A 13484-nucleotide genomic window follows, 5' to 3' on the forward strand; every position below is an offset into this window, starting at 1 on the left:
TCACTCCAGAGAACGCGTCTCCACTGCTCTAGAGTCCAGTGGCGGCGTGCTTTACACCACCGCATCCGACGCTTTGCATTGCACTTGGTGATGTATGGCTTGGATGCAGCTGCTCGACCATGGAAACCCATTCCATGAAGCTCTCTGCGCACTGTTCTTGAGCTAATCTGAAGGCCACATGAAGTTTGGAGGTCTGTAGTGATTGACTCTGCAGAAAGTTGGCGACCTCTTCGCACTATGCGCGTCAGCATCCGCTGACCCCGCTCCGTCAGTTTACGTGGCCTACCTCTTCGTGGCTGAGTTGCTGTCGTTCCCAAACACTTCCATTTTCTTATAATACAGCTGACAGTTGACTGTGGAATATTTAGGAGCGAGGAAATTTCACGACTGGATTTGTTGCACAGGTGGCATCCTATCACAGTTCCACGCTGGAATTCACTGAGCTCCTGAGAGCGACCCATTCTTTCACAAATGTTTGTAAAAACAGTCTGCATGCCTAGGTGCTTGAATTTATACACCTGTGGCCATGGAAGTGATTGGAACACCTGATTCCAATAATTTGGATGGGTGAGCAAATACTTTTGGCAATATAGTGTATGTGAATTTCAAACCCAACAAAACACTGGTCCATTCCAAAGACAACGCCCAAACCAAAGCAGAGCGACTTTGAAATATGGGTTCTAGTGCAGCAAGGACTGTTGGGACTTTGTTGGAGAAACAAAACAACTCAACAAATGTACGCTGTAGCACAGAAATGCCAGTAACATTCAGCTGTACATTTGCAACTCCATGAACAAATTCGTATTTTGGACAGAGAGTGCAGATGGTTTGATAGAGGATTGAAGGAATCCCTCTCTGTTAAGAGAAAAGCCATCACTGAACATAGGAGGAGGATTGTAGTTTTAGCTTCCAGCCATCTACAGATTGGTTCTTGAACTCACTCTGAGGCAACAAACACAATATGAATCAAATGCCCAAACACAAAACCCATACGAAATAACAGACTCCAACAACCCAGCGTTGTTCATTTAAATCTGTCTTGGAATGTGCTTAGAAAGATGGACCTCCATGCTGCTTAAATACATTAGTGCTCTAACTATGGACTGCTCTGGTGTGAGTCACCAGAACTGACAAACACTCACGGATAGATGTCCAAGCATCTCTGGAAAAACTGAGCGGAAGTCCAGTTGCCTTCAATTTAAGCCTGTCTTGTGGTTCAATAATCTTTGTCCATCACACTGATGCATTTAATGTCTAATGGCTCACTTTAATGCTTTTTTTCCTCTGAGGTCTGCAATGTAATTTAGTGCATTGCATCCAGTTTTAAAAGGCGTACTGCAGTGTCTAACTTTTGCATGACAATGAACCCATGTGGAAAACAGCCTGCAGTCACCACAGTCTGAAGGATTCAATGACTGTTTATAAATGGCCTTTTTATGTTTTATTTTTTTCTCTTCCCTTTACCTTAGGAAATAAAGAAATTTATAAAGGTCATGTCAGAAAGGATCAAGAAGACCAGAGATAAATACGGCATCAATGATAACGGGACTACTGAGGTATGGGCTTTTTAATAAAGTTTCTGCTCTTTACTGCACTAGATATAATATCACTTCAAAATCTGACCTTACATTTTTTATTCCCTGCAGCCAAAGGTTCTCTATCAGTTGGACCGAATAACCCCAACCCAACTAGAGAAGTTTTTAGGAACCTGCAGAGACAAGTATATGAGGTACCAAACTCATGTTAGGATTCCCTAAAATCTGTTGCTCGCATCAATCTCCATCATTGTGAAAAACTAATGTGAAAGTCTGATTGCAAATTTTATGATTCCACCTCACAAAAGCATTCATTCACTCTCAGACTATTCAAACTTTTTGTATCTACAAAGCTCAACATCAAAATGATGCATATCTCATCTCCTATTGATGGAATATCATCCATGATTTTTAAAGATGATAATTGTACTGAATAAGTTAGTCCACTTCTGTTTAATGAAGTCTCAGTATAAATTGTGAAGGATGGAAACAAATTTTGAATAAACAGAATTTTGCAGTTTAAAGAATACAGAAGACAGTTCAAGTATAAAGATGTTAACAATACAATGAGTTCCTTGTGTCTGTTTACAACACTTATGGGCAAGTGTTTCCTGGCATTAACTTGTTAAATAATATTTGTACTTTTCTAAACTACTAAGTAATGTGTGAAAAAGATAAAGTATGTATGTCGGTGTGGGTCTATATCAAAACCTCTGCAGTAGAATATTTATTCTTGATACTATAGACATTTTTCTGGTAGAAACCCAAGAAGGTGTTTCACATCTTTCAGGAATGAAAAGAAATAAACTCCTAAAAAATGAGACAGAGGTCTTTTCCCTATGCCATGTAGTACAGAGTTCCCATTTTTTTATAGTTTTTTTTTTTTTTTTTCAATTTTAAATATTAGAGGCTCTGATTTTTTTTGTTAACACCCATAAAAATGTTGTTTTGGAGGGTTTGAAATGTTCTTCTTTCAACATTCCATCTAATTTTTCAAAATAGTTAATGTATGTGTGACATCAGATGCATCAGATTCATCAGGTGAAGTCAAAGTATAATGCATTGCACTGAAAATGCAAATATCAGGATGCATGGCTCGCCAAAGGAAGCAATGTTTGCTGGTTGTCATAGAAACCAAAAAATGAACAGTCTGCTAGGTACAAAGCCTGCTACAAATTGACCAAAGTCAGGAGGACGGGCAAAGCTGCTTGTCCAGCCATGCTAGAAGAGGTTATTACAAAAACATACTTTTTAAATTTGAATCCTGTATGTCTCACTGTTGTTTCATCACCTAGCATAATATTATTGAGTCCCCAGTTGTTTTCTATTTTGGAGTTTATAATTCATACAAAGTATTTAAACATCTCATAGAGGCATATACCAGCGCATTTCCGTCTTGCATGATCTGTATTAATCAAATGTTCTGACCCTGTATTTTAAGAGGTTACTCCATGATTTTTGCTGTTTGATTCATTCAAACCGTTTTTTTTTTCTTTGTGAAGAGCTCAGATGGAGCCAGGTTCAGCCGTCGGGGCCCTCTGCGCTCAGAGCATTGGCGAGCCGGGAACTCAAATGACACTGAAAACCTTTCACTTTGCTGGAGTGGCGTCGATGAACATCACTCTGGGGGTGCCTCGCATCAAAGAAATTATTAATGCTTCCAAGAATATAAGGCAAGTAATTACAAATACAATTCAGTGTCCTTAACGGGTCGATTTAGAGGAAAGTTTTTTTTTTTTTCCTTTTTTTTGAAGTGATGAGTCTAAAAAATTGGCTGCAATTCTTTTCTGCTGTATAGATCAGGTTTTCAATTATAATCACATTTCAAATGAATAAGAGCATGTTCTTTAATGGGTCAGCCTAACTTTATTTGAGAATCATGTTGAAAAGGCTGCTGCTTAGCACTTAATTCAGAGTATTTAACTAAAACGAGTTCTTCTTACCATTATGTATCACAGTTATAAATGCTCCCCTAATTTATTATGAATAAGCTACTGAGAGTTCTTTGCTCACCACTTAGCACCCCTATAATCACGGCCCACTTGGATCTAGAGGATGACGCCGACTTTGCCCGGCTGGTGAAGGGCAGAATTGAGAAGACTCTTCTTGGAGAGGTAATCTTCCCTAATGCCTGAATCGGGTGCTATTCTGCTGTAAAAATTGTTTTACAAAGAGGGACTCTTTGAGACGTAAACAATATTGAGTTTTGAAGTTTATTAAATCGACATTTCCTTTTCCTAACCCCGCAGATTTCAGAGTATATTGAAGAGGTTTTTCTACCCGATGACTGCTTCATTCTGGTGAAGCTGTCTCTGGAGAGAATAAGGCTGCTACGGTTGGAGGTACATCTTGTTCCTGTTACTTGGAACAAACTGACATTTGTTTCAAAATATAGACATAAAATTTAGTGCTTTGCATAATATTTTTTTTTTGTGACTAAGTAGGCAAACTCTCCGTTGATTAATTTATAGTATCATCATTATTCATCCGTGAAGTCTTTGTTTCACAGCTGTCTAAAAGATATTTTACGCTTCTTGCTCTGAGAAAACTTCCTGCTGCCTGACTGCCTGTAGCTCAATTAGCAAAATTTCTTGTCCACCAGGTGAATGCAGAAACTGTGCGTTATTCGATATGCATGTCAAAGCTACGAGTAAAGCCTGCAAACATCGCCGTGCATGGTGAAGCGGTGGTCTGTGTGTCTCCACAAGAGAACAGCAAAAGCTCCATGTACTACGTACTGCAGTCATTAAAAGAAGAACTTCCAAAGGTAAAAATAAATGTATGATCTTTGTAAATTCTGCTTTATTAACTCCAGAATTACATTATCTGAATACATTTTTGTTTTTGGGGGGTATTTTTTACATACAAATTCAGAAATTTGATTCTATGTTGTTGTATTATGAGGTACAGCTCTTGGTGATTAAGCTCCCAGGAAACCAGGACTGTGTATCTCTATAGAGTTTTTCAATCTGCTTAATCTGTGTGTTTTTATTGAACATAATAAGAACACCCTGCTTCTGTTGGACAGTTGCAAGCCTGAGCATCGATTTGAAAAGCAGGATGGAACAAAGTGACTTTTAAATCCAAATGTTAAGTCTCTATGGTAGGGCTGGGCGATATGGAAAAAAAACTATATCACGATATGGATTATTTTATATCACGATAACGATATATATCACGATATACCACAACTGATGTTGCATTTTATGTTTTCATAGTCCGTCGGATGGACAGGGTTGAAAAAAATCTTTCATCGCCTATTTTTTACCCATCATCTTGTTTCCTAATATGAGAATCCCAACCCCAAACCAAGAACACCAGTTATGCAATTTGCGGCCATGACAGTGAACAGTATAGAATCTTGGCTATTGCGCTGCAGTAATTAATCATTTAATATTCGTTTGTTATTGACATTTTATAAAATTCTAAGGCCAGGTTTTTCTCTTGTCTTTCACTTACCTTGTTTTCCACTAGGAGGGTCCAGTCTTTGATGAAATGGATGGTGAGACTCATATAAGGCTGTGTTGCTCTACTCATCCACATGTCCGTAGTCAACGCATAATGTGTCGCACCACTGCGTACCTCTCTCTCCACTTCAGCCCGACAACTAGCATATAAGCCAGGCAGCTCCACTTTACTGAAATGTTTTCGACTAGGCATCACATATCTGGGATCGAGTGTACGGACGAGGTCCCGAAAGCTGTCTTTCTCGACTATGTAAACGGGGGCCATGCCTTTACAGATATAGCGTGAAATAGCACCTGTGATCTGCTTGTGTCGCTGAGACGTCTTCTCATATTGTGATCCTTGGGCGAATGCTTCCTTAAGCTTCGGCTGTGAGAATTTCTTTCCAGTGCTTCCTGTATTTTCATCCCTTGTTTGTTTTGATCGGAGTGGTTGTAGTTTCCCGTGTTCTTGTTCATGATTTTTCTTCAGGTGGTAAAAGAGGCCGGAAGTATTTGCATCAGCCGCTGGAACGGCTTTGCTGCACAGTTTACATATCGGCTGCGTTTGTTCTTTATCAGATGGCTGAAATCCGAAATATAACCAAACAACCGAGCTGCCTCCCCTTTTGGGCAAAAGTGGTGTTTGTTGTGTCTGTGACCTGGCAACCGTTTCGGACTCTGTAACCGCTGCTGTGGTAACATCTTCTTGGGTGTCCATCATTCATTTTTTTTCAAGCCGGAAAGAAATTTCGCGGGCCCTCTCCGTCAGTAATGTCGCAAACGTATGGTGCAAAGCCGCGTGACATAAAGCGGTGTAGTGTCGCAAAACCATGTTCTCTACACATTATCTTTTTATTCTCTTTTTTTTTCGTTATATACACTTAGAGTTTGCATAGCAAAAACGCAAAATGTTATATTAACAAATTATATTAAAATGTATATTAGCAGTAATAATAATAATAAAAAAGTTTATCACGATAGAAAAAATAGAGGAGAAAGGTCACGATAGACATGTTTCTCTCGTCCTCACGATATATATTGCCATATCGCCCAGCTCTACTCTATGGTCATGTCAAGAAGCGATACTTCATGCAGATACTGATCTGTTCAGCTTCAAAGAGGAAAAGAGACCTCAGAGAAGATTAGGCAGCTTTTATCTTCACCTGAAAGCAGCAAAAGTTTCCTTTGTGGATTGAAAACTGATTTTCAGAAAATTTATCTAATCCATTAAATTAGTGGATAAACAGCTTAGTTTCATTCAGTTCCAATGGCATATAGATTCGCAGCACACAGATAAATGTAGTATTTTGATTCTGTTGGTCTTGTTTAAGGGTCTTACATTTTTATTGCTTTTAATTTTTATTATATTTTTACTTATTTGTCTGAAATGAAGTTATCCATGCAGCAAATGAATGGAATTCAGTTTTCTGATGCATTTTTTACCATGTGGCTTAAATATCTCAATCTAAACTGTTTATATGTCAAGTAGATTTATGGTTATTTTACCTACATTTCTGAGCTGAGGTTTAAATCTGATGATGGAGAAAAGAAAGCACTATAGCTCTCTTAAGTTGAGGTGAATTTTTAATGCAGAATAAGTGTTTGTGATTACATACATGTCTTACCACTTTTTTTCCTTAAAGGTAGTGGTTCAGGGAATCCCTGAAGTTGCCAGAGCGGTCATTCACATCGACGAACAAAGCGGAAAGAACAAGTACAAACTCTTGGTGGAGGGCGACAACCTGAGAGCTGTCATGGCCACACATGGTGTCAATGGAAGCCGGACCACATCAAACAACACGTTTGAGGTATTGGTCTGCCTGTGTTTTAAAGACTATAATAGTCCACAGCGAGTGGAAGGAAACCAAATGATGCTCAGAGTATGACGCTGTGTCCATGCTGTTTGGGAGTTCATTATCTAGTTGGAGTTTTCAAAAGAATCCTGATTTATTTTTTTAATTTCCTCCCCTGCTGCTTGTTTACATTCAAGCAATCAGATGTTTTTTGTGCTGGTGGCTTCTAACCAATAATTTGAAAACCAAACAAAATCAACCTGATTTAATGTCCTATTGTTTAGGTTGAGAAGACTTTAGGTATTGAGGCTGCGAGATCCACCATCATTAATGAGATTCAGTACACCATGGTGAACCACGGCATGAGCATCGATCGTCGTCACGTCATGCTTCTGGCAGATCTCATGTCCTACAAGGTAACACACATTTTCCTTCTGTTCAAGCATTTCTACATGTTACAACCACAGAATTTACACTGTTTTCTTATGATTTTATTTTACAAAAAACATGCATTAAGACCTAAATGCAAAGTGGTGAAAGAAAAACCATTAGTTTCACAATTTCTGAAAATCATAATCTGAAAGAGAGGTGCCCAGTTGTATTCTGTCCCCTTTACTCCAGTAGCTTAAGGTGGACAATCAGTTCAGAAGACTGGCCAGCAACCGGCTGATCAGTGATCATGATTTGTCCTGAAGTGCCTGCTGCAACAGCTGCTCCTTTACCTGCAGTAGCAGACATTTGGATTTCATTAAAATGAAAGACATGGCTAAATGTTGCCTCTGGGAAATGTTTCCTTTAGTGTTTAGAGGACAGAATACATTATTTTATTCCCAAATCAAAAGGGAGATTTCAAAACAAAGGCAACAGACAAATTTACAGTATTTCATGTATTTATTTTTTTGTTGAAATATAATTGATTTTTAGCTTGGAAAAACACTACCGTATTATCTGGACTATAAGCCGCCATTTTGCCCCCCCCATTCTCTGAACCATGCAGCTTATAAGAAGGTGCGACTTTTCTGTGGACTTTTCCTAACCGCCAGAGGGGGAAGTCAGAGTTGGAAATGAAAGAATAAGAGGCTGATTTCATTTAGCACAACGACATGCTAACAGCAGGCACAGCGGAGAACAAATTCACACAATTTGACATTTTTGCCACATTAAAGCTGCCGAACCGATAAAGACACTGAGCTGTACTGCTGCAGAGCTGAAATAAAGAGCTGATGAAGCCCCATTTTTCAGTAGAAGCTCTTACTGCTTTGAGCTAACAAGCTAACGGGAGCTAGCATACTTCTTTGTCCCTACTTCAGGGGCTATATGTAGAGCTCCCCCTACAGGTTAGGTGGGAGACAGTTCAGTAGATATCAGTGTATTATAGCTCGTTGTGGCTTTTATATGTACATTTCAAGTTTTTTTTTTTTTTTCCTTGGTCGGCATCGCTCATAGTGAGGTGCGCTCTATAGTACGGAAAATACAGTACTTTGCTTTATTGATTAAGTCCACAAATGGTAATAACCTGGATCCAAGACAATCAGCAGTCATGGGCTGCAAAGTCTTCATGTACGGCCTGATTAGTGTAGGTGATAAAAACATGCTTCAGACCCTTTTTTTTTATGAACCACATTCACTCAATGCTTTTGTAACCATAAAATATCAGACACTACTTCTTCCCTCAAAGCAGAGACGGGGGATCTAGAGTCAAAAGGTCATCTCTAAGTCATGTATTTGTTCTGAACAGCCACTGGAACAGGTTAGTCCAATCTGCACAGGTTAATTCACTGTACACGTTGGACTCTCCTGCTTCAGTGGCTGTTCACACATAGAGATGACTTGTTGACCCCAGATCCCCCATCTCTGACTCACAGCTACCATGAATTTGTGTCTATTATTCTTCTTCCTCTCCGAGGGCAGAGGGCTTTAATGTTATGTGTTGCTTTGAAATGACTTCATTGACTTGATGCAGCCAGAATCTGTGCCTCAACATTTGTTAATAAGGAAAATGCTTTCGGGTGCCTTACTGTATTTACTTAGTCTGTACGTATCTTGCAGCAGCAGATGTGTCCTTTTATATGCTTCATTTAACATCCAGTCCTCTCTGCAAAGGGTGAGATCCTGGGAATCACTAGGTTTGGATTGGCCAAAATGAAGGAGAGTGTCCTCATGTTGGCTTCGTTTGAGAAAACAGCCGATCACCTCTTTGATGCGGCCTACTTCGGACAAAAGGACTCAGTCTGCGGTAAACGTTGTATTATAAAGTCTAATTTAGCCTTTTGTTTCGTAGTACCCTGGTGTTAAAGCTTTGTGTTTTATTGCTGCAGGTGTGTCTGAATGCATCATTATGGGAATCCCAATGAACATTGGAACAGGACTGTTTAAACTCCTACACAAGGCAGACAAGGATCCCACTCCTGTCACCAGGCCGCTCCTCTTTGACAATGCAGACTTTCATTTACCTCTGTTCACATAGAAACAAAAGAAACGGCATGAAAGTGTCGAGCTTAGGCACTCAGCTTCTCAAGACAAAAAAATCAAAGTGCCTGCTGGGAGTCCAATTTCCTTTTAAAGGATCCGACAAAGAAATTGGATTTTTCTTTACGCATCACATCGCCGCCTGATGTCATGACTGTCAGATTGATGCTCTAAAAGCTCGTCAACCTGGGATGGATAGTGATATATTTTATCAATCCGCACAAATAACTTAAGATTCTAAATACAAAAACATTTCTACCATTTTCTGTTTAACTATTCCTCTACAGTTCTATAACTTGATGTTCCCAAAGTCAACCAAAAGACCATTAGACTATTGATGGGTATAAAGACTATCAGAGTAATGATTCATTACCTTCCTAATCATGAAGAAAGTTAAAGTTTCTCATTGAGTTTAGTTTTCTCTGTTGAATTTATCCAGGCTTTACTCTGCAGCTTTTATTTAACAGTTCCTTGTTTGTTTTATGCTTTTGAAAAGATATTTGTGTTTCTATGGAGAAGGATAATAATAATAATAAAAATGAAAATAAAGTTGGAGGTGAACGACTGTTTTCTTCTGTTATGGTTGTTGTCTGGCTTATAATTAAATACCTGTTTACATTTAATGATGTACTGTTGACAGTGATGCTAAGAAAATAACTAGTCCTAAAGATCTGGATCTAAAAGACAATAAAGGATTTATATGAGTTAATCTTTTAATGGTTTAAGTTAAGGTTTTTACACCAATTACTGGTAAACCAAGACCTCTTTTTTTAGTAGCACACGTGCTTCTTAATTTTTGACCTCAACTTTTTATTATAATAAAAAATTTGTTCAATACATCACGTGATGCTATACGTACAGCCGCTCCCTAATGTGACTGTGGGTGGCTTTTGGCCTGGAGCTGATGTCATCAGACGGTGCCCAACCTTCACGGGTCGTTTCGACCCTTAACCGCTACACCCACCAGCTGGCGGGTCAGCAGTGGTGGCCAGGTCAATGACCATCTCCAGGCCTCCAGCCCCCCTCCTCTCTCTTAAACCACAACCAGCATGAGGCTCTCTGCTGCCTGCACAATCTTGTGCACAACTGTCTTCCTCTCCTTGCCAGATATGCCAAGTGCAGTGAGCACAGACCACATTGACTGCTGGGAATCCTCTACACCAGACCTCCACTGGAAACAGCCATGCTTGCCAGCCTTTGTCTTTGCAGTCCATGATGAGGTCCTGGTATTTTAGGTTCTTCCTCTCATGGGCCTCCTCACAGCCTTCCTCCCAAGGCACAGTCAGTTCCACCAGGATGATTTTCTTAGCTTGCCTTGACCAGATGACAACATCAGGCCTCAAGGCGGTCTGATGATGGGTGGGAAAGTGAGCTTCTTCCCCAGGTCAACTGTCATCTCCAACCCCTGTGCCCCCTGGAGGATGTTGGTCCTGGCTCTTTTATTAGGTCCTTTTTCGGACCATTTTACTCTGTCCTTTGCAGGTTGAGTTTACCGGGAGGCATCAGGGTTGACCGCTCTGTGGTTCAAAGGCAAAGCCGTTGCCAAGAGATATTCAGTGCTGTTGGGTGCCTCCTGACTGGGGTTCTCCTGGGTCTGACATGGTATTGCCACCCTGCACTGCAACAAAATTCTCTCCACACTTTGTCTTGGCTTGATGGATCTGTATTAATTTATTCCAAACAACATATTCTTTTAATTTTGTAGCGTTTCTCTTTGCTGTAATGCGTTTATGTGGTTGGCATATATTTTGTCCAATCCAATTTCAGCTATGTCGCTCAAATATCCCCAGAGCCTTTAGAACCAGCAGTGCTGGCTGCTGTTACCCTAACAATATGAGGAACATTTCCTTCAACCAATCAGATTCCCTGCATGGGACCAGCTAGGGGGCCCACCAAAACATCACAATTTTCTGTCCTCTGATTGGTCAGTTAAAGACATATACAGCCAAGTTACGCTAACGACAATCTGCATTTTTGATTCTGAATGTTAATCAATCTTCTAGTTATCTAGTTTTGCCATAGTAAGTGTAAATAAAAGCTGGAATGATTTTTTTATATATATGAATATTGTTATTACTTTAAATATCAATATGTTAAATTGTTAGAAAAACACAGGCTGTTGTAGGAGGTCCTATTTTCTTCTGATATTTAAATGGATGTTTTAGATGTTTTTATCATTCTTGTACTCTGTTGTTAATTTTGTCTTGTTCTATTTTACTGTCATTACGTCCCTGCCTTTTTAATGTCTAATGATTAATTCACACTAGTACCTCATACATTCACATATTTGTAATGGTAATATTTAAAAACAGTTGTTACAAAAAAAAGATGCCAGCATGATCAAATGAGATGCAAGAAAGGTCTTTTATTGTAAAACTCAGAACAATCAAGATTATGACTTATGACACTTGTGGTAAGGTGTGGGATAATATCTAGGCACCAAGCAAAGACGGGTCCTATTAATTCCCCCCCACCCCAAAAAAAGAAAATGCATCAATAAATAAAGAATTAAAATAAGGAGAGTGGCAAAAAAAATATTAGTACAAGCCTGATTGATTTAAATTATTGTGACTTTAACCTTGTCCAAAACTGTGAATTAAAACCAAGCTGTTATTACAAGATATAATTACCAGATCAAGCCAAAATATCATCTCAACATAAATCTAGGCTATAATTTGTTTTAACACATTCTACAAAGCAGCTTTTATTTTATTGTATATATTCAGATTCCAATGGAAGCCTAGTTATCCAACAATGCAGTCAAATGTATTTTATTATTTAGAGTGATAAAAAGATAACAGACAAGAAGAGGGGGGCTGTCAAGGTATAGGGCCTCAGTGCATTGATGAATGTTCTAGTTGAAAAGGATAAAGCTAATAAGAATCAGCTTACAAGTTAGTACAATATTTTTACAAATATCTGAAAAGTCTGCTCTTCATTTATTTTAAAGCTCCCCATTCGTTTACCCTGAAATAGAAGACAGAGCACCCAGACTTCTTATAACCCTCAAACTCTTGTCAAAAAATACATATGGTTGCAAACTCCACTGATCTTATACTCAAAAATTGCTCATAAAAACATCAACTTGTGGAAAAGAAAGAAGTCAGATAAAACCAAAAGGACAGGAATGCTGGTCAGCCTTAATGGGAGGATGGAGATTAGAGAAACTTGCAACTATAACTGCTGTAAAACAATTTACAAAGTATAAACCCATGGCATGCTACCTAAAAATGCATGCCATATTATTATTTTTTTGAACTCTACAATTGCCATTCCTTCATATTGGTCTGTTGCATAAAACCCTAAAAAATACACTAACATTTGTTGTTATATTAAAGAATTAAATAGGTGGGGTGTGAATACTTTTTAAATGTGTAAATAAAAGTTAAAATGAAAATCAGCAACGCAATGGGTCTGCAGCAAAGTACTGAAGGATATGTTTTAAATTAGGAACTCAAATGTTAATTGACATTAACATTTGATTAACATTTAATTTTGGATTACTTAATAAAGCAGAACAAGAGATATACGGCCATTAGTGTACCTTGAGTGCCGCTTAGCATTTAGAAAATCACAGGGACAGATTTTGAAATGGCTGAAGTATGAATTTTCAAAAAAGGATTATCTAAGGTAGTTTTGTGTCAAATCTCAATTATAAGCCCATCTACATATATTGAAAGCATTTATATAAAAGTGGTTTTTCAACAGATTACTGCACCATTTGCTTTGTAGAAAGGCATTGCCATTTTTGAAGAACACTTTTCGCAAAGGGTAGAAATGACTGATGACATTTTAAAGATCTATATTTATGCAATACAACTCTTAAGTGACCTAACCCATAACAGAAAATGGCACCATCACTAAACCCCCCCAGATGAGAAATCAAATGGTAAAGACCAGTCACTCTCATTATGAATTCCTTAAAAGCACTTGAAATTGGTCCACGCTGCTAAAGGCTGTTATTATCCTCATGGTGATAACTGTTGAGCATACAGATACTTTTCATTCATTCATTTTATTATTATTTTTTAAGTTCGAATGATAGCCTTTTTCACAGTATGCAGGCTTCAACTCAATTAATTAGCTTGTGGGTTACTACAGTGGGGGCATTGTGATGTGATCCCTGAGGTGTATGAGGGTTAAAACAAGTTAGTGAAATAAAGAAACATGATTGCTCCATGGAATAATTAACCATGAAATAAATAGATGTAAAATGTATTTATCTAGTATATTTAATAAAT

General features: G+C 38.5%; 1 protein-coding gene across 2 annotated transcripts in view; it reads left to right on the plus strand.

The window, feature by feature from the left end:
* Positions 1-9783, plus strand: part of polr3a (polymerase (RNA) III (DNA directed) polypeptide A) — a 44161-nt gene extending 34378 nt beyond the window's left edge. For both annotated transcript variants that reach the window (XM_038272729.1, XM_038272730.1), the window contains 10 exons: positions 1470-1556; positions 1647-1729; positions 3038-3208; positions 3556-3649; positions 3785-3877; positions 4138-4302; positions 6625-6789; positions 7059-7190; positions 8878-9010; positions 9093-9783. In XM_038272729.1, the coding sequence (XP_038128657.1) occupies positions 1470-1556; positions 1647-1729; positions 3038-3208; positions 3556-3649; positions 3785-3877; positions 4138-4302; positions 6625-6789; positions 7059-7190; positions 8878-9010; positions 9093-9241 (1272 nt within the window). In that variant the 3' untranslated portion in view covers positions 9242-9783. The remainder of the gene's footprint in view (positions 1-1469; positions 1557-1646; positions 1730-3037; positions 3209-3555; positions 3650-3784; positions 3878-4137; positions 4303-6624; positions 6790-7058; positions 7191-8877; positions 9011-9092) is intronic.
* The last annotated feature ends 3701 nt before the right edge of the window (positions 9784-13484 follow it).

The sequence above is a fragment of the Cyprinodon tularosa genome, unplaced genomic scaffold (assembly GCF_016077235.1).
Source record: "Cyprinodon tularosa strain WSP-4 unplaced genomic scaffold, ASM1607723v1 ctg84, whole genome shotgun sequence".
Classification (NCBI taxonomy): domain Eukaryota; kingdom Metazoa; phylum Chordata; class Actinopteri; order Cyprinodontiformes; family Cyprinodontidae; genus Cyprinodon; species Cyprinodon tularosa.